At 33.6% G+C, this 21,929-nt stretch overlaps 2 protein-coding genes across 2 annotated transcripts; one reads left to right on the top strand and one right to left on the bottom strand.

Annotated features, from left to right (window-relative positions):
• Positions 1 to 1,476: 1,476 nt before the first annotated feature.
• LOC21410378 (DNA ligase 1) lies at positions 1,477 to 3,012 on the bottom strand. The gene has a single exon (XM_010102156.2). It carries the CDS (start codon positions 2,641 to 2,643, stop codon positions 1,657 to 1,659), a length of 987 nt encoding a protein of 328 aa, XP_010100458.1. The 5' UTR covers positions 2,644 to 3,012; the 3' UTR covers positions 1,477 to 1,656.
• Positions 3,013 to 11,234: 8,222 nt separating this feature from the next.
• LOC21410377 (serine/threonine-protein kinase BLUS1) lies at positions 11,235 to 18,078 on the top strand. Its single transcript, XM_024168143.1, has 20 exons — positions 11,235 to 11,255; positions 11,715 to 11,925; positions 12,177 to 12,431; positions 12,732 to 12,856; positions 13,003 to 13,047; positions 13,554 to 13,635; positions 14,113 to 14,181; positions 14,264 to 14,434; positions 14,532 to 14,597; positions 14,845 to 14,913; positions 15,015 to 15,167; positions 15,319 to 15,392; positions 15,909 to 15,943; positions 16,052 to 16,125; positions 16,593 to 16,712; positions 16,802 to 16,844; positions 16,942 to 16,997; positions 17,413 to 17,474; positions 17,572 to 17,623; positions 17,768 to 18,078. The coding sequence occupies exons 2-20, from the start codon at positions 11,758 to 11,760 to the stop codon at positions 17,804 to 17,806; spliced, it is 1,758 nt and encodes a 585-aa protein (XP_024023911.1). The 5' UTR covers positions 11,235 to 11,255; positions 11,715 to 11,757; the 3' UTR covers positions 17,807 to 18,078.
• Positions 18,079 to 21,929: the final 3,851 nt, after the last annotated feature.

Genomic DNA, 21,929 nt, shown 5'->3' with positions numbered 1-21,929 from the left:
GGCATATAGTCTTGGGAAATATCAAAATTAAGTTGATGTACATCTTCTCGCCTGGCTTGTGGATTATCATTAGATTCTGATTGACTTGTAGCTGCTTGGTCATCTATGGTTGTTAAGATCTTTGACAAAGGCAAGTTTCCGTACTGTCCTTCATGTTATTGACTCTGAACCTCCGGCCGTGGATTTTTGGAGGATATAAAACGAGAAGATTTTTTCTCCTTTACCCAACGACCATTATGATTTGAGATTTTTGTATTGTAATTTGTGAACGCTAGTTCTGGTTACCTTTGGAACTTTTAGCAATAATTAACTTACATAAATTCATGTCGGAGAAGAGGGTCCCAATTGCCTACAGCATATTTTATTAAGGATATTTTATCACTCTATTCATTTTACTGATTTAAATTTAGAATTTGAGTTTTATTACAGTAAAAAACTCTAAAAAATAGTTGCATTTAATTTTTTTATTACAATAATAAATTCTCACATAAAATTACATCTCAATTCAAATTAAAATTTTAAATCAGCGAATTAAACAGATCCTACAGCATTCACGCATTTATTTCATTCTCAGAAATCAGAAAACGTTAAATGGTCTCTGCATAAAAAATGGAGAGCCATCAATTGGTGCGGTGTAATTGATAAAATCCCTTCATCCGAATACGCGTAAATTCTCACAAAGTGCATTTATTAAGAGAGGAAACAAAAAATGACAGGATGTTTGCCTCCCGGCGGTAGGGAAGAGGGATGGCAAACGACAAAGAGGTTCGGGTTTAAGGTCGGAGACTTCTAAACCTGTCCCTTCTTGTATTTTGCAACAAAGTTTATGATTGTAATCAATATACAACATGAACCTAATTAGACAGGTTAATTAGACGGGATTAACCCACGTTATTTAAAGACAGGTCCTTGTAGGACCTTGCAAGTAAATGAGTCCGCGATTAATTATCGTCCCTAACCGATTGGTGGTGATATTTTCATTAAGATAAAAAGAATTATCACTTAATCTAAAAAATACAATTGCACCACATTTGCTAATGCTCAAGCTTAAAATGCACGGCCTACACCTTAACATTGGGCGCTTTTTTCTTTAAGAAGAATATTTGGTGCAATTCAGAATGCGTTTAGTTGCATTGTTAAATGAATAATAGTAAAAGAATAGGAAAAAAAAAAGTTGATGAAAATACTTGTATTTTCCGTGAATAACCACACAAATTGTACCGCATTTACCCCAAATCCCAATTCTCAGAGGAAATTTCTTTGAAGTTTTGAAGACCTTAGGAATCAAATACACGGTGAGTTAACGTTATAGAAAGTTGACGAAGTTTCGCAGAAAAGATCACCCAAAAAAAAAAAAAAGTTCGCGGAAGAGATGGTAATGAAAGATTATCTGCACATAAATTATTAAAATTTAAAAATAGACATCGGCCTTTTGGCTTTTGCCCTTTTCTCAGTGAGAAAAGCATTACAAACAGCTAAGAACTAATTATAATCGAATTTACAATCTGAAAAATAACATCATGCTATATGGGCCTCCGAGAACGCCAAATCCAGAATCCTAAAAGATAAGATTAGTATTCTCCAACCATTTACATCAATAAATTAACCAATACTATTTCCGCGAAAAGTTATCTTAAAAACAAAAAAAGAATATTATCAGAAAGGATGAACATTTCTGCTCAACCCGTTCGCATTGGTGAAGAAACCGACGAGACCTGGCCGGTACGGCAAGTATGACCTCCGTTTATCCTCCTCCTTCCTCGCTCTATTCCTCACATAATGTCTCTCGTGAGCCGACGACGTCGTTTCACCTCTGTTCGTCTTAGCCTTGGTCTTCACTGTCGCCTCCCCGGAGGCGGCGGCGACCTTCATCTCCTTCTCCGGCTTCTCGTTCTTCTCAGCCTTCGCCATTTTCTTAATCGCTTCCACGCTTTGCTTTGCGCTCGCGGAGTTAGGGTTTAGGAACACGAAAGCGTCCTTGCCGTCGCTGTGGCTCCGCACGACTAGGTCTCTGAAATGCCATAACCTCGAGAATCCCGTGGAATTGCTCTTCTTCCTCAGCTCCGGCGAGGCATCCACCGCCTTTTTCGACCACTCGCAGTACGTCCCCGGCTGGACTCCCTCCAGCTCGTCGGCTTCGGAGGAGGAGGAAGACGACGGAGGCTCGCGGTCTTCGACGAAGAGCTTCTTCAACGGCGGCCGCAGAGAAGAGACATCCGAAGCCTTGGAAGAATCGCCGTCGGAGAAGAGGAGAGACCGATCAAAAATGGGAAAAATCGGACGGATCTGGCCGTTCTGAAATATATCATCCGCAGAAATCGGCGATCCGTCAGGATTCGTGCAAACGAAAGAAAATTCCTCCTCTTCTGCATCTTCTACTTCTTGTTCCTCCTCTTCCTCCTCTCCTTCATCTTCTACTTCTTGTTCCTCCTCTTCCTCATCATCAAAATCTTCCTTCTCCTCTAAATTTGCAGATTCCAAACCAAGCTCTTCCTCTTCCTCCTTCAATTGGCGCTCCGAACCGCCGATTTTGAGCTTCTCGCCGAAATCCTCGGCCATTTTAGAAGAAATATCCGCGTAATCCTTTGGAAAACCGTAAAACTTGAAATTCGGAGACAAAGGTAAAACAGAACTCGCTTGCATTTTCTCCAAAACCCAGCTCAATCAATCAAATTCCTCTCTCTTCAATAAACCAAGAACACAAATACACGAAACAATATATATATATAGACACACACACAATTATATAATACTGGACGGTGCTTTGAAATTGCTCTGAGTTTAATGCAAGTGGTTGGTTGGGGTAGGGAAGGAGAGAGATAAAGACGACGTTTGAAATCTCAACGCAGAAAATAATTGTGTTTTTCTTGCTTATGGAGTTATATATATATATATATATATGTATGTATAAGTAGGCGAGACAAGGTAACTAGAGAGGCACGTAAGAGGCTGAACTTTGTTGGCAGGTTGGTGGAAATATCGGCGATGTTTATTTATTTATTTTACGGTCGTTTTTCTTTCCCTTTTTTTTGTTTGTTTTGGTTTATAAATAAATGACGGACGTTAGTTGAGGGTGGTATTTGTGATGCTTGCTCCATACGGAACACGTGTTCATACACACACACACACGCGGTGATTTTCTGTGACTGTCACGTTCTCGATCGTTTCTTGGTAGGTTATCTAGAAGGCTCTGACGTTAGTAATTGTCTGACCTTTTATTTTTTTATTATAAAAGAAAAGATAAATAAGAAGCAAAAGCTTGTTGGGCAAGGATCAGATTCCGGGATGGAGGCGCATAACCTCATGGATGATGTAACGGGAAAGAGGCATGCAATTGCAGAGTGCCAAACAACACTTTAATATTGAAACCTTATTAGTTACAAATAATTCAATGACAATTGTTGTCTTTAATTGTGTCTCAAAACAAAACAAAACAAAAAACTGCATTTTGTTGGAACAATGTTGTTTTTAAGTTAATAGTTTTGTCGAATTATGTACTTTTATTAATAATTCTTATCTATCGTTAAGCAAAAAATTTATGAACCTTTTCTACTTGAAAAGTAAGGTGTAGTTGCATCTATATCTTTTTTTTGCTAAAATATTTGCATCTGTATCTTGTTCATACGTATTGAATATGTAACAATATTATGGAAAAAAAAATAGACTAATGAAATCTTAAAATATTTAAGAGCTTATTTGCTGCTGATGCTTTTTATTTTATTTAGTGTAGGCACCGGCGGAGGCAGGTGAGGCCCGGGGAGCATATGCTCCCCCTGAATTTTTGGTTATTAAGATTTTACCCTATAACTTCTCAAAAACATTCATATATACCCCCTTTCATTTATAAAAATTTCAAAATATCTCCATTAAATCCAATCTAAATAATTTTTTTTTACTTGTTGGTTGTTTTGATTTGTTTTTTTTTTTTGTCCCTTTCTATTAAATTTTATACTTTTTAGTGTACCTAATTAAATTATTTTTTCTTTAATTAACTCCACCTGTAGTTTTTTTTTTTTTTTCAAATTTATCCCTTATAAAATATATTTTCATGTGCTCTTTATTATATCAAAATTGAGCTCCACAAGAAAATGATCTACTAGAATAACATTTCTTAAATGTATATCTAATTAATATTTTTTTTTTCCAAGTAACACTCTTAGTTACTATTTCCCCATAAACATCTTTTATCTAATTTGTCATTGTTAAAGTCATACACCTTAGAGATAGGAGAAAATTTGAAATCTTCAAAAATTTAATTCACATATTAAAAAATTAAATAAGTTGATATACATGTTTCTAGAATGTGTTTCCAGCTAGTTAATAGTGTCACGAGTTTTGATATTCTTAGCTATAATTCTTTTGTATTTTTAATTTATGCCCTCTAAAATAAAATTTTGACTCGTTTTCAGAAAAGTTTCTATAATTAAATTAAAAAAGGTGTAATTATGGCTTGATTGCAACAAGCACTCCATGTCGTTTTCTTACCCATAAATGTGCCATCCTTTTTTAGTTACGTCTCGTGAATTATGTAATAAAAAAGTACTCTTCCTCAGTGCATCATCACATTTGCAAAATCCACTTTTTATATAATAATATTCAACTTTGATTTCCATTTTCCATTGCGAGAATTTAAAAAAAAAAAATTTGTCATGTTCAACTTCCTAATTGTAAGTTACTAATTGCATTATATAATTGTTTTAACGTTTGAATTTCTTGTTGTTCTAGATGAAATACCAGCTAAGTCCAATAATTGAACTTATGGATTAAGGATTCTGATCAAGTATCTAAACTATTTATAGGACGTTTGGTTTGAGGATTTAAACTATGTGATTTAAACTATTTTTGATTTACATAAATTTTTTATGAAAAAAAATACTGTAGCGAATCATGAATTATGATTCGAATCAGAGAACGAATCCCTGTACTTAACATCCTCTAGTCAAAAGTCAACAAAACAACCTTTTTATTGTCGCCCACGTCTGCACACACGCTTTATGCTTTCCAAGCCAAACCCGTTGACAAATCCCAGGTGGATGTAATACAGCCAGTCTTCGTTGTGATACTTGCCAAGCAGCCAACGCAATCCCCAAGAAACTTTGGTCAAAGTTTTGGCGCAAAACAATATTAATGCAATAATGAGAGTCAAATTTTTGGATAATGAAGAAGGAAGAGAAGCTTCTATGGATTTAGAACTAAGGTCCGTTTAATTCGTTAATTTGAGTTTTTAATTTGAATTAAAATATAATTTTATATAAGAGTTTTTTATTATAGTAAAAAAGTTAGATGTGATTATTTGTGAAAGTTTTTTACTGTAAAAAAATTCAAATTCTAAATTCGAATTAACGAAATGAACGGGGCCTAACTTTTCGAACTCTTTTTTCACATGCTCATAAATTTGCTTGCAAGTTGCAATTCTCTTTTTCCTCTTTCTAGTTGGTCCATGTTTTACCATTTCTTTTTTACGCCAAAAAAAAAAAAAAACGAGACCATCTTTCTAATTAGTTCAAGTTTTGCCACCTTGCGAAAAAAAAAAGAAAAAAGAAAAAGATGAGATTTTTTTTAATAGGATTATAAAAAATAAATTACTAATAATTTTTTTTTAATTATCAGATTTATATTAAAAATTATTTATATTATATAATTTGTTAAGATTTTATATATATTTATATTAAAAATTATTTATTATGCATATTTTTTTTAATTTAATATAATTTTATACAGTTTAACAATAAAAAAACTAGTCCACTGATAGAGAAGCTTACCGAAAAAAGTCAAAAAAAGTTTTCTTGGAATTGACCAAGTCAGTGGAAATGAAGAAGCACGTGCCCTTTAGGCCGAAAGGCAAGTAGCAAAAAAAAAAATATATGGTTTTGGTGTTCAAAATCTGCGCTTTTGATTTGTCGTACTTTTTGAATTTTCCATTCTTAGAAAATTAAAATACTTTTCCTATGCCACAATTTTTATTTTCTTTTGCTGCTTAATCTACGCCACATAAAAGTTGATACTAAAATACGATTGGACAGATTGCAACCTCACTTTCCAGTGAATGGCTTAACTGCTATAATTTGAGAGATTTCTTTATAATTTATGTACTTAAATGGAAACAAAATGAAGCACTAAAAATAGGCTATATTTTATTTCAATTAAGCCCGTTTGATCTAGGCAAGTTAAGCTTCCATAATTTGCCTTATCATGATGCAACCAATGAAAGGGACCAAGAAAACGACAGTTCTGTGCGTGTGTGTGTGTGTATAGTTATTAGTAGGCCACCACGGTACCATCAAATTATGAATAAGGGAAAGCTTGGCCCGGCGCGTGCATAATTTGCCTTCTCATGATGCGACCAATGAAAGGGACCAAGAAAACGACAGTTCTGTGTGTGTGTTATTAGTAGGCCACGGTACCATCAAATTCAAATGCTTCACTAGCTACCGGCAATTACTTGCCGGTTATGGATTTAGGTAGCGTCCTTTTCTGTTGAGTTGGGATTTGGATTTCTCTTTTCTTCTCGGCCAAAGACATATGAAACAGTTAACAATAACCCCAACTCCCCAACCAATTTTTAGTACGTAAACAGCGAGAATCAGGTTGTTCTTTTGTGATGAAACTCAGAAAAAATTTAAACTCGAATTACAATTTTATTCAAGTTTATGTTTTCTTATAAAATTTGAGTTTAAACTCGAGTTTAGCCCTAAACTCGAGTTCAAGTTTTCACTTCAACTCGAGTTCATAAACTCGAACTTAAGTTAATGAACAATATTTTTTTTATTCTTAAAAATACCATAATAAAAAGACGAATACTCTATTAAAATTTTTCATCACCATTGCGTTTTTATTAAAATACTATCTAAATACAAATTTAAGTTTTAACTCACCAAAACACAAACTCAAAAAGATTCTCAATTCAAATCATAACTCAAATGTGTACATCTAAACACAAACTCAAATTACAATTTTAACTCAAATTATAATTTATACTTAACTCAAAAGAACAGCCCCAAAATTGTATTACTGCTTTTTCAAATGGTTTGGTCAATTGGCACATGGATGGCCATCGAAAGGAAGAGTGACAATGGGCTTGAGTTGCCTTTCGGGGTAGTGGGTTGGGCTTGAAACATTATCGCTTGTCCATGCGGCCCATGACCCATAGAAAAGAACACGGGTTATGAATTTTCTGGAAACATAACATCTGTACAACATCTATCTATCTGGGTGTCTATCTACTTATCTAAGAGTGGATTTTTTTTTAATCTCCAAAACGTCTCGCATGAAAAGTTTCAATTAGCCGGTCCCACTCTCATTTTTTTGTCTCCCCTCCTTTTTTTTTTTTTTTAACTCATTTCACTTTTTTTTTTCCTTTCTTAAAATTGACCCTCATAAATATATTTTTCTTCTCTAATTATCAGTTGAAATAATTTATTCTTATACACATCTCTGTCTATCTTTTGTGATTTTTATTCTCATAACAAAACACTTTTTCTTAACTCTCCTTCTTTTTTTCCTCTCTTTTATTTTCCCCTTTTTCATTTTTACTTTTTTTACCTATTATATATTCTTCATTTTTATTTCTAGATCCTAATAAATATATTTCCATTATTATTTATAAAATCTAGCATGAGGTTTCAATTAGTATAAATAAATATGAATTAGGATGCCTTGATTTTGGGGAAAAAATTATGATGCATTGGTGACTATTTTTAGAGAAAACATTAGTCCTTCCCCTAGAGATTAGTGCAGCGAGACCTACTCAAAAATATAAATGGTACTGGAGCGGGGTGAGGGTAGAGGATGAAATACCATTCTCATCTCTAATCCCTTAAACTATCTCCATCTTCATCTCCGTCTCCACTTAAGAAGGGGCGAGGTTAGAATTGAGGATTTTTTAATGGACCAGCCTTCCCATGCCCGCCACCTTTTCTAATGGCAGAGGATTATGCATTTCAATATTATAGTAACATAAAATAAAAATAGAGTAGAAATTTATTATAATTTGGAAAAAAATCAAAGTTCTATAATAAAACTGAATTCTTTATGCATTGCATATTGAATCTAAAAGTAATAATTAAATATAAACAAAAAAAAGTTTAAGAACGTCAAAATATAAACGTAAATTATCCATCATTGTCTATTCATAATAACATAAAATTTCATTGCATAGATGCACATTAATATGAGGGCGGAGGTGGGGTGGGGAATACTTTCCCCGTCCTCACACCGCCACGAATCGGGGACTAAATTTTACCCCTATCTTCATCCATGATAATTGTCCCCCATTCCTACTCCGTTTGGGGCGGAGTCCGTCTCGTAGAGAATATTGTCATCCCTACTCAAAAACTTATTTATAGTCATAAGATCTAATTCTAAATGGAAAACTTCTTTATAGTTAAAGGTTGTAACTGCAAATGTTTTTGGTAAAATGATTTTTTTTCCTTGAAATTTTAATAAAAGAATTAAAATAGAGAAATATGGAGATTTTTTTTTTCAGATAAAGGAGACAAATACTCCTTAAAAGTGCATGAACCATATTTTTTATCTCTTACTATTGACTAAAACCATTTTAGTCAAATAATAATAACAAAAGGATAATAATCAATAATAAAGGATAAAAAAAATAGGTCCATATACTATTAAAGATAAATTCTACAAATTTCTCAATTTCTTCCTATTCGCACGTCCAAATGTCAATTCAAATATAATTTAAACCACAATTAAAATTTTTTTTTGTTTACATAAAAAATTTTAAATTAACAAAATTCAAACTACTGAACTAAACGGGTGCTTAGAACCCCATTAACTCTTTAAATGTAGGTATAGATTATTTAGGTATACTTTTTTTTTTCCTAATTATTTGATCTTTCTTCAAACATCCACATGTCATTCTTGTGTTACATTTCATTTTAAACCCTCATGTGTCATGCGTTAAACTCATTTCTAGTCTCCTTATAAGCCCAATCTTATTTTGATTTATTATAGATTTTTTTTTTTATAAATGTCTTTCAAATTATGTACTTTGTTTTAAAATGCCACCGACTCTATAAAACATGTCAAAACACCCCATAATTTATAAAAAAACGTGTCAAATAATCCTCTCCGTCTAAATCTGTGTATTAAATGGACGGAAAATGCATAAGTGGCATGGTAGTTCGTGTTTTTTTACGATCCCTAATACCCTTTCCCCCAAATCATTAAAAACCTCCTATTAAGAACTCTAATTCCATCTTTTTAACAAAAAAAGGAAAAAGAAAAAGAATACCAAGCTCCTCTGTATATAGAAGTTTCAATTGAAGCCAACTATGGCAAAGTTTAGACCATGGAAGTAATTCACATGCTCCCTCTAATGGTGGGAAATCAAATTCGGAGGTTGAATCAACTGGATTTGGACTTAGGCTGTGTGATTGTAAAGTCGAGAGGTAATTCGTATTGTAAATATCAGTAGAAATGCTGGTAGAAGGTTCTATGGCTGTTGAAGGTATAAGGTAACTAATTTTGTATTTGGTAATTTTTTTAGTATTTTTACATTGGGGAAGGATTGGAATGAATTTAGAGGCTTTTTCCCCATTACAGATTCTATAAAATCCGTTCGTTTTGAAATTCTTTCTTAAACGAAGTTTTGTTTTGGTTTTTTGTTTCGTTTTCATATTACAGATTGCTCCCTTTTTTTTTTTTTTTTTAATCTTCACATTACAAATTGCACATATATATTTATGATTTTCACAACTATTTTTTTTTTTACTTTTTAATATTCACAAGCATAATCAACAACAATGATTTCATCATTTTACCAAACCAAATTTAGTCTATATAAAAAAAAAAAAAAAACGTTGTAAGACTTGCCATAGTTGGGAACTCCAAAAGAGATGTTTTAACATGACATTTTGAAATAAGATACATAGTTGAGCGGACATTTACAAAAATAATCCTTTAATTATTATTGACTTTCAAAAATCCCAACATACTAAAGTCCCAAATTAAAATATTATTTTTCTAATAATAGTATTATATGTAAATTTATAGAATTAACTTCCACTAAAATATACAAGCTCCGCACGAGACTTTTATTGTTGAGATTTTAAAAGTCCGATAAGTATAATGAGTAATTTTAAAATTTTTTAATAGATTGAGAACTTTGTTATGAAAAATTTAAAAATTAAAAAGTAAAATGAGATTTAACTTATAATTCCCATAAATGAGACTCCTTTTTTTTTTTTATTTTGAAAAAAAAAAAGCAATAACACGCATCTATCTTTTTTCCTTCAAAAAAAGACACCCCTCTTTAGCAAACGCAAACAACAAAAACATATTAACGTCAAAGTACAACATTTACGCTTTCCTGAATTCCTCCATTTCTAGTTTTTATACATTGCAATTCTAGTGATCCAAAACACATGAATAAAGTTCTTTTACGGAAAGAAAAAATAATGACATTCTTAGAAGAGTTAATTTATTTATTTCCTTGAAGTCATTAGTTACTTTATTTTTTACTAATACTATAGTGGCATTTTTTGACCGAATTTAATTAAAATGACGCTTATTTGACTATATTTTTTTTGAAAGATATTTCATACATCTTACTTTTAAAATGATAAAAAAACACTTTAGTCATTAAAATATGCATAAAATTGTGGTCTTGTCCCCCAACTATTAAGGTGTTAATACAATATTTAAACGTTAAAATCGTTGTCTTTTTTTTTTTTTTGAGATAAGGGTAAAGCTTTTTTCATATATATGTTTGCAGTCTAAACTAATATTTATCATTTTAAAGGTTTTATGAGCATAATTAAGGTCCCCTTTTGAAAAGTAATCAAGTTCAGTCAAGAGAGTGTTAAGATTGGAAAAAGCATTGGGGAAAATTTTCATAATATTGGACAAAATTTGTTGTGAATCTAACTCCTTTTTATTATCTTAGGAAAAAAAAAAAGAAAAAAGGAAAATTTTTTTTTTTGACACACCAATGTCATCCTAGTGGCCAATTGCTGCAGTAGAATGGTAAAAAGATAAGAAAAACCGAAAGAGGTAAACAGAAATCGGCGCCACTGAAGAGACAGAAAAGAGAGAACCGTTGAAGATTCTTCATACTTCATCAATGGCGGACTCGTCGAAACCACGCCATTGGATTCATCACTCTCCACTTTTCTGCTCCCTTTTCTTCTACTTCGTCTTCTTCCTTTTAACTTGAAGAGCTTTTTCTTCCACTAGTCAGGATCTATCCATCTCTCTTTCCTTTTTTTTTTCCCTTTTTCCCAAACTCTCGTTAGGTTCGTGTTCTGCTTCTGTTCAGTGCTTTCGTTTGCCCTTTTTTTTTTTTTCCATCTCCGGTCATTTATTTTCCAAATTCTCTACCTTTTGATGTCGAATTGTTGAAAATACTTGGATTTTGCGTTTAAATTTGCTTCCTTTTGGTTGATTAGGGTTCATAGTCAGGAATTGAAATCGAAACACACTTGCAAAGCAAATATATTGAGGATTAGAATCTGAAAAATTATAATCGAAGAGACTCCAATACGAAAGCAAATATATATTGAATATATACACACACACATATATCTATATATATATATATATTTATATATACACATTGCTATTTTGAACCATCGGATAATCAGTTCATCTATGCCGGAAACTGCTTAATCAATACTTAAATTTCAAAGTAAGGTGCTAATTTGGATAAACGAGTTCTTTCTCAATACTTTGATTGTTACTAGCTGTAATTATAGGAGCAATTGGAGGGTCTTGAAGATATCTTATAAGGAAGCGACAATGGAACATTTATCAACTAAGAGATTTCCAGTTAAGCCCGAGGATTACAAGTTGTATGAAGAAGTTGGTAAAGGAGTTAGTGCAAGTGTGTGTAGAGCTCTCTGCATCCCACTTGATGAGATTGTTGCCATCAAAATTTTGGACTTGGAGAAATGCAATAATGGCTTGGTATATACTCTACTCTATCTGCTGTTGCACAACATGTTTGTTCTTGTTTGGCTTTGGTATCTTTGGTTGTTGTTCACATTTCCTAACGCTAGTTTTAGCTAAAATAATGTTTTACGTGTTTTACAATTTAGCAGTTTCACAGTTTCAGTTCATGTTCTATATTGATATATGACTTTATTATCAGTGTAGTTATTGATTTGCTCTATCTTTTGATGAGCTGTTTGAGATTTTTTTTTTTAAATTTAAAATAGGATGTTATTCGGCGCGAAGTACAAACAATGAGTTTGCTGGACCATCCAAATCTACTGAAGGCACACTGCTCTTTCACAGCTGGCACAAGCCTTTGGATTGTGACGCCTTACATGGCCTGTGGATCGTGTGTTCACATAATGAAATTTGTTCATCCAAATGGTTTTGAGCAGCCTATCATTGCAACACTGTTGTTTGGAGTTCTGAAAGCTCTTGTGTATTTACATTCCCATGGGCTTATTCACAGAGATGTTAAGGTATCGTTGTGAAACAGTTAATTTTGTCGTAGGAGATACAGAGAAATGTAACCATGTACACATCTAGCCAGCTCTAACAGCTATAGTGACAAATGATTAACTTTTTACTTAATCATGCATGAACACTAACTTGGTATGTCTAGTTGCTTATATGGTTACTTTCCTAAAAGATTAATAATTATTTTTTCGTTGTTACTTTGATGAGATGTGTGGTTGTTGGTGCTTCTTATTTGTTTACATGAATTGGAATACATAAACACTCGTGGAATCTATTATACCTTATTACTGTAATATCTGCAGGCTGGAAATATATTGGTCGATTCAAAAGGTTCAGTGAAATTAGCAGATTTTGGTGTTTCAGCAAGTTTGTTTGATAATGGTGATAGACGACATGCAAGAAATACATTTGTTGGAACGCCATGCTGGTGCCAACCTACCACCCAGTCTAGTTAACAGATATTTTTATTATTATTTTTGGATTCTAGTGCATAAACTATGGACTTGTTCTCAGTTTTGAACCTTCACCCATCCTATTTGTTGTACTAATAAAATTCTTCTAATGGTTTCACAGGATGGCTCCTGAAGTTATGCAGCAATTGCATGGATACGACTTTAAGTGAGTAGGTTATTCATGCACGGTAGAACCTTTTTGTATTTTTCGTAGAGCAACTATCCTCCAGAATATACTGGATTGCTGTTTAAATTTAATGATTTTCTTCTCTTTTTAACTGTTTACATCTTAATTTAGCAGATGTTTTTTATTATACCATGTGATGGGTGTAAACTCTAATATGGATTCATATAATTCTCATATCCATAAATAATAAAGTTGAAATCATCTTCTACTTTTTTCCCCCCAATTAATGCGACGGTTTATTAGTTTCAGCCCACGGACGTGAGTTTTCCAATTATGCAAAAGTTATTGGCGTAATATTTTTGTTATTCTCTACTAGGGCAATCTACGTTGGCATTAAAAGATTCCATAAGTAGTTCCTGTTTAGAATTAAAATACTGACCTTGATTAGATTTACTACTAGGCATCTCACAAATACGTTGTAGCATTAAATTGCCATAAGGTTTGTTGCGCGTATGAGATCTCCATAACAAGTTTCATGTGTACAGAGCAGACATTTGGTCATTTGGGATTACAGCTCTTGAACTTGCTCATGGTCATGCTCCATTTTCAAACTATCCACCAATGAAGGTAAATCTCATTATCATCTGCAATAAGAATGAATGGGACTTATGTCTTACTTTAACACGTACTTGCAGCATGGTGAACTTCCATGATCAAAATCCAAAAGTTTCCTAACTAAACTGCAGGAATGCATGTTTTATGCATGCAATTGAGATGTTCTGGAGTCCTTTCTTCTAGTGTTTATTTATTTATTTGCTTATTTATTATTTAGTAATTTGAAAATCTCTTCTGTGATTGAATTATTCGTGTATTGCTTTCTGGGGTCTCTCTGCAGCTGTTATCCAAGGAATGGAATTATTATCTTCTCAATGCTATCCTAAACTCTGCTTGTCTCTGTCAGTCTATATGCATTGGTTTGGTTGACAATATTGCATAGGAGACATGCCTGCTTGTGTTCTACGTTTGTGCATGTGGTCCTGGCCCCTGGGTCCTTTTTTGTTTCCATTTTTGTAAAAGGTCCTATTATTTTACTTTTTATGACAGGTTTTACTGATGACTCTACAAAATGGACCCCCTGGTCTGGACTATGAGAGGGACAAGAAGTTTTCAAAGGTAAATGTTTTGGAATTGAAACCTCTGGAGCCTGGAGATGTTAAATTTCTTTAATTTCTCTGACATCAGTAATGTTTTCTAGTCCTTTAAAGAGATAGTAGCTGCTTGCTTAGTAAAGGATCCGAAGAAGCGCCCTACAGCAGAAAAGCTTTTGAAACATCGTTTTTTCAAACATGCACGTTCAAGAGACTATTTGGTCCAGACCATTCTTGATGGCCTTCCTCCACTTGGTGATCGTTTTAGGATGTTGAAGGTTCTATGTTGCTAGCAAGTTCTGTTGTGAACTTTAAACACTTAAATAATCTATTATACTCAAGTTTTGCATATTTTGACATTTCTCCATTTTCCAGGAAAAGGAGGCCGACCTTCTTGCACAAAACAAGGCTATATGTGGTGACAAGGAACAATTATCACAGGTTTTAATTTCTTTTGAAACAGTTGTATTGCGCTTCTGCAAATGTGTCTTGCTTTATTTGTTGGATCAAATGCAATTTTCTTGTGTTACACCTCTAAGCCCCTGACCCGATATCATTTCTTTTTCCTATGTCATAAACTGCAAAAAATAATAATCGCATTAAAAAGAAAATGTATGTCTAACTATTACATTCTATCTCATATAATTGCAAAAAAGATTTCCTTGATTGATGCTTGTATCCATTGCAGCAAGAGTATATACGAGGGATCAGTGCATGGAATTTTGATCTAGAGGATTTGAAAAAGCAGGCTGCTCTTGTAAGTAGGTTAATCCCTAGAACAGATCAGCTTTCATGGGCGGTATTGATTGTAAGAAATTAAGTGATTAACATTCAAAAAATTGTTTCTTCTATTTACAGCTTCAAGATGATGACGTTATTTCCAATATGGAAAATCAAGACTCGATAAGCAAACAGAAGGGAGGATTTGATAACTTACCTGCACAAGAAGAAAGGAAGTTAGTGGAAAGTCCAAATAATTCTGATTCTGAAACATCTGCAAAATCCATGAAGGTGGTATTATGTTTTTATTTTTATTTTTTATGTTATTTTATTTTATTTATGAAGGTGATAGTATTGTTTTCATTGGGATTCATCTTATTTTCTGACTATGTAGGATGGGTGACGTCCAGACTATGTTGATTTATTTTTCATTTGTTTTCAGGATGGGCGTGATAATCTTCGGATTATTGATGGTTCCCAAGCTTCATTTCGTGAGCAACACTTTCAGGCACTTGAGTACGTTTACGTTTTCCTATGGTTCAGTTCTTTAAATAAATCATTAACATGGTGAATAAGTATTTATTCCTAAACAGTCTTTGTGTGTTATCTATGTTAAATTCTCTTTAGTCAACTTCATGCAAATTTAACTGCTTGTTGCTCCGTGCACATGTTAGGCCATTGATTCATCATTCAGCTTTAGGTGGATCTGATTTTTTTTTTCCTTCCCTCTCTCTCTACATTTTAAGCCTTGAAACTAGTCATGTCATAACTTCTACTTTGCTTTCTGGCTTCAAGTGTTTTGTTGATAGCATATCTGTTTATCCTCCATCTTTATGCTAATTACCTGCTTCAAATAAGGAGATATCTTAAATCATGTAAAGCTGGTTTAGCTTGCGCTTTGCTTTAGCTACAAACAAGAAATCAGGACTCAAACAGCTAACTCAAGCTCAATTATTGCAACTATGATATGTAAAATGCCGTAGCCTCATAGCAGGATACATCATACATCTAAAGATGTTAATCTAATTGTAGGGATCGCTTGTCACATCATCTGGAGGGAGATAACAGTACGTCTTTATCTCGTTTGCACATTTATTCATTATATATGCATGTTTTTTTTTTCCCTCTCCTTGACCTGACTTTTTTTAATCTAAATTTATGTCACCTAAATGCAGGACAAAATGTGCCGGAAGAAGCCGGCTTCCAATGCAGGGGCCAGTTTGCGAGAGAGCCGGATTCTAGTCCTACGGTACGCTTGAGCAAAGTTACCAGCTCATTGCTAATAAGACAAAAAAGATAGCATTAAATAACTAAACCTATTTGTTTTCAATTTAATCCTGGAGTTTTGGTGAACACTATACTTGGAAACTAGAGTCTATACAAGGGAAAGATCGGTACCGAATTTATTGACGAAATAACTCATGTCAGCTAAAAATAAGTGCATTTATGATTGCCGCACTAATGCGGTCAATGCATTCTTCTTATAACTAGTTTCATGCAACCTACGTATGATTTGCTCTCCCTTTATTTACTCGTATTATATAACCCAATGAGCTTTATGTTATACTTAAAAGGGTACTATATTTGGAAATCTGAAATGGTGGATTTCAAGTGGTTGAATCCCCTCTGAATAGTGGAATGGAAGACTTCTGCAAGATCTTTCTTCCAATATAAATCTTTGATTGGCTTTTAACCTTTTCGAATTATGTTTTCTAGGACATTGCAAACGGTCTCGTCAGTTCATGTTCTGGGCAATCTCTAAATCCTATATCCATCACAACTGCTTCAATTCTTCCGTCGTTACAATATCTATTGCAGCAAAATGCCATGCAAAGGGTGTGAAATGGAGGTTTTTTTAATTAGTTTTCTTGTTGTCTGAATTAGGAAATTATGCTTGGTGTTCATAACAGTTCCTTTTATTGCAGGACCAAATAATGAGATTTACCAGATATGTACAACAAACCACTGGTAATCTGTACATATTTTTTAGTTATCAGTTAAGCATTGATACTGTCATCTTCCTGTTTTCTCCATGTTAATCTCGTAATTTTTCCAATTTACATAGCGAAAGGTAATTTTACCGAGTTTGCTGAACCAGTGAGCAACAATGAGCACATTCAGGTAACTAGAGTTTGACTTGACCTTTGAAGTGGTGCACAGTATTGCTACCCGTATAAACTACACTATGCTGCATTCGAAATTAAGACTAATCTGTATGATAACAGCACAAAGATAATAATAGAGAATATGAAAAAAAAAAAATACAAGACTCCTAAAATTATCATAAAAGTAAGTTGAAACAATCAAGTGAAGGAGATTTACTTGTGAGCCACTTTAGCTCTAGATTAGTACACTGGTTCAGTTTGATGATTTTTGCTCTTCTTCACTATGGTACGGACTGTTTCTTTCCTATCTGTTAACTAAGCTATTAAATGGTGAAATCATAGTGACATTATTGCTCATTAAAAAGTTAAGATGCCACACTCTTGTCTTTTTTTTTTTGGACTTGAATTAGTAACATTGTCACACTCTTCAGATGTTTGCTGCTTCTGGTAAAGAGAGACTCCTTGAATCTCATGTAATGTGTATGGAACAACAGTAAGTGCGGTGAACTCGTGGAATTCCAAGAAGATATGTTCGTTCGATCTGATTATTCAGTCTCTTCTGATTGTTACTTCTCTTTTATAATTTTCAGCAACGAGAGACTAGTTAAAGAGTTGCAAATGCAAAAGATGGAAACTGCTAAGGTTTGTATCTGTTACCGGACCAAACCTGAATCTTCATCGTCAAAACTCATATATCATGAGCATATACGAACAGTTCGTTCTTAAGTTTAAAGCCGTTAGTGTCATAACTTATAAAATTGGTTTTGTTTTTTGCTTTATTATCAGCTGGAGAAGCAAATAAGGGCGTTAATGGACAAGGAGTAGTAGGATATTCTTCTGTTAAGCCTACTCTATCTAGTTATCTATATATATGGTGGATGTTGCTATATTTTTTCTCATGGGGAATATGTATTATTCTAGATAGATATTAGTAAAAATTATTATACTTGTCTTGTAAATTATCAGGAAACAACGTCTTTACACCCCCAACCTAAAGAGGGGAAAAAAAAAATCTTTTTTATTGTTGCATGCCTACTTTTTGGTGGCATGAGTCATGATTTTGCCCATTATTATACTAAACAATAAACATTCCAAGTTGGCCGTTTCAAATGGATACCAAATGCTGGATCCAATAGATAATGTCGTGGTGTGTGTTAAAGATGCAATATTTCTTAGATATGAAAATCTTTAAATAGATAATTTTTTTGAAGATTTCAGTGTATAGAATAATGTGTTGTGTTAGTAAATTCGAGTCCCGCAAGAAACCATATCGCGCTCTTAAGCATCTTGTAAAGCCGATATCAAAGTTTTACAACTAGTTTATTTTTCTATGAAAAAAAAACTAGGGCGGTGTTTGGAATTGTTCCCGTTTTTGTTTTTATGTTTTTCAAGAAAGAAAAAATAAAAACGTTTTTAAAATGGCATTTGACGCAATAAAGAAAAAAAACGGAAATGAAAATGATTTTTTAGTTTATTGTAAAATGAGAGAAATGAAAAATGATTTTTAGTCGTTTTTTATTTTTTATTTTCATTTTCTCCTCTCTCGAACAGAGAGAAAGAGACATTAATAAGTTTTTTTACACTGAAAATAATCTCTTGATAAAACTATCAAATACATTTTTAAAAATAATTTCTGTCTGACATTGAAAATATTTTCATTTTTATTTTTATAAAAAAAAATTAAATTATTATAAAATGAATTCCAAACACACTCTAGATTTTCCTAGTAAACCATATGGCGCTCTTTAGCATCTATTTGTTGGGAACGAAATTCGAAGGAGAAATCTTCCAAAAAAAAATCTCTTTGGAATAAATCAAATAAACATCTCGATCGACGTAAAATTGAAGAAATGATACTCAATATAGATTTCCCCGTACGGTCAACGAAGTCTACGGAAAGCCTTGATAGTTGATACTCTGATGAATTACTATCGTATTGACAGTCTCAAGTCTCAACTCAATAGTTCACTGAACTTTTGTTTTGTTTTTGTTTTTGTTTTTCACCTTATGGTCCAGTATACGTATAATAATACATTTAGAAGTGCAGGAGAGTAGAGGAGCGTTTTTCCTTTAAAAAGAGGTGGAAAAAAAAAGAAAAAAAAGAAGAAAAAGAAGAAGAATGAAACTACTAGCAGAGATAAAGTAGAAGAGAAAAGAGAAGTGAACTACGTTTGGCCCTTCTAGCAAAACATAAAAATGGAGTGAAATTTCCGATTCCAATAATATCGCAAAAAACATATTATGTTTGAGAAAATGTTGTCCCATTAAAAAAGGAAAAGAAAAGTCTCTTTGTGTGTATTCGAAAACTTGGTTGCATATGATCGGCTTCATAAAGAAGTGTCCTTTTTTTTTTTTTTTTTTAATTTTGAGAAAATAAAGAGGACTTTTAGACATTTGTGAAGACGATGATCAAGAAGATGATGATTATTATTAATAATATTTTGCTTGTCAATTGTAGAGAAGCATAAACATCAAACAAAATAACTCAGATTTTTATTTATTTATAAATAATATCACAATCTTTGATGATAATATTTGCGTACGGCTTATATACATATAATATTTGCATAAAGATATCAATACACACTAGTACTGCATTTTCATCCAAAGTATTAGTCCTGTTGTCTGTGTGTGTATATACTGCTTGTTTGCGAAGATAAATTTTGTGTACATATCGTGTTTTTTTTGGGTGGTGTGTATTTTATGTGTGTGTGTGTGTGTATAAATATATTTATATTGTGTATATATAGACAAGTGCGTCAGTGTGTGTATTATGTAATGTGTTTTTTCTTTTAGCGCGTGTATTTTTTTTTTCTATATAAATTATTTTTTTCGTTAGTGTATTTTATGTGTGTATACTTTGTTTATTTATTATTTTTTACAAAAATATATTAAGTGTATAATACATATATTTAGAACAATCTAGATAGATAGAGATAAACACAAAAATATAACTAGGGGAGGCATACATATAACAAACACTTCAAATGATATTCAACCAGAAAGAAATGACTCACAATTACCATAAACAGAAGTCAGCCCCTCAACCAAGACAAAAACACTAGATAGCCGCAACAGGGAAAAAAAAAAAAAAAAATCCCCTACCTTACAATGACTCAAAGACGGCCGCCGAAAAAACAGCCGTCTAACAGACCAAACACCAACAAAGAAAAACATCTGAAACCCAATATTCCAAAACTCCCAAAGCAAAGATTACAATTTCACAAAAATATGATCTGCCAAAAAGGCTGGGTTGGATGAAATTCCTCAGTCCCAAAACTCAATTACGGGGTAGGATCCATCGGGTTCGAGCTGATCAACCGAATCAAGAGCTCATCCCCAGCAAGTTCCTTGATCCTCATAACAAACCAACTATTAGGGTTTTACATATATATATATATATATATGTATATATGTAACGTGATGTACTGAACTTACTCTGAAATCATTGTAGCTTCTGACCACCAGTGCCGTTCTTGTCGGGTTCAGATGCATCGACAGAGTGGAAATTAGAATAGGAAAGCTCATCCAAGGCGTTCTGGGCCGTTTCCTTGGCCTTGAATGTATATCTCAAGATTTTGTTCCATACATATAACAGACGAAATGTTAGAACATCAATTAATTTACACGACTTTGACACACACACACACACATTCATTGATTAATGTACTCAAAGGAGAGATAATAATTTTCCTTGCGAGTCCAGGAGTCTTGAAACTGATGAGATATTCAGGCAAAATATGAGAGTTCATGTCTGCCCCCCTTATGATGAACTTTGTTGGGGCCACAAGATTGTCCACTGCAGAATCAAAATTTCTAGAACTTGGACGAATTTGCTTTGATCCTTGAGTTATCTGCTCTACCCCGGCACATCAGTACATGCCTTAGCCCACTTTCATCCTCAACTGACGATATTGCACTGCCCAAAAACAAAACAAAACAAACAAAAAACATATATTAATACATGTTATAACATTTGCAAGTTTGTAATAACATTTTTTAATTAGTACCTGTCAAGTGAGAAGTTTGGATTCAAATAGATCCCGACGCCGTACGAGTCGTCGTTTCTCGGATCGTCGCAGCGGCTGAACCCACGGGACACGATCGGACAGATCTCGTCCCTGGAGGAAGGATACCAACCCCTCCTCTGATTCGATTCACCGCCACGCTTTCTCGCCATTGCCTCGCAGAAGACCCGAAACGAGTCGATCCGGGCCTGCATTGTGACGCTGGCTGTGTTGAGGCACTTTTGGGCCGAAACGACAGTCGTTTCGTTCTTGAGCGACCCCATTCCAGGAGGAAGCGCTTCTTCACGTCCTTGAACAAGCGTTCAGTCTCTTCAATCTTCTTCATCCCCTCTCTGGCGAAGTCCTCGAAGTTGTAAGGGCTCTGGATTTCGTCTTCGTCCGCCGCAGAAGTGGCGTTCATGCCGATTAGTTCCTCGTTGTCCACGATTACGGAGACTTGATCGTCGTTTTCAGAATCAGAGTTTTCACTGTCAGAAACCTCGACCTGAACGTCCGAATTATAGTTTTCTTCACGAGGACCCATATCTGCGTCCATTATTGAAAACGCAAACCTCGTACACATTAGATTCTAACAAAACATGCAATGGCAAGACAAAGAAAAAAGCTTGTATTACTGTAATAAAAAAAAATAAAACAAAAGAGAAGACTAACCTTGAAGCTGAAAAGAAGAGATCCAAAGGTGATTGAGAGAAATGCTACCAGTGAGAGGGTTGGTGGGCTATAAGCTGTTTGGCTGTGCCTGTGAGTAGGGGCAGTACTGATGGAAAATAACAAAGAATCGACACGTATTTATAGCGAAATTTAGGGTATGAAAAAAAACATGAGAATTTACAATCTGCTTGTGTGTTTGGCTGTTTGGCCAATCAAAAGTTTCTTGTGCTTGTTTCTAAAGGCTGTCAAAGACCGTAACGTTTCACTTT

The sequence above is a fragment of the Morus notabilis genome, unplaced genomic scaffold (genome assembly GCF_000414095.1).
Source record: "Morus notabilis unplaced genomic scaffold, ASM41409v2 Scaffold99, whole genome shotgun sequence".
NCBI lineage: Eukaryota > Viridiplantae > Streptophyta > Magnoliopsida > Rosales > Moraceae > Morus > Morus notabilis.
This window is presented reverse-complemented; position numbering and strand designations above follow the sequence as displayed.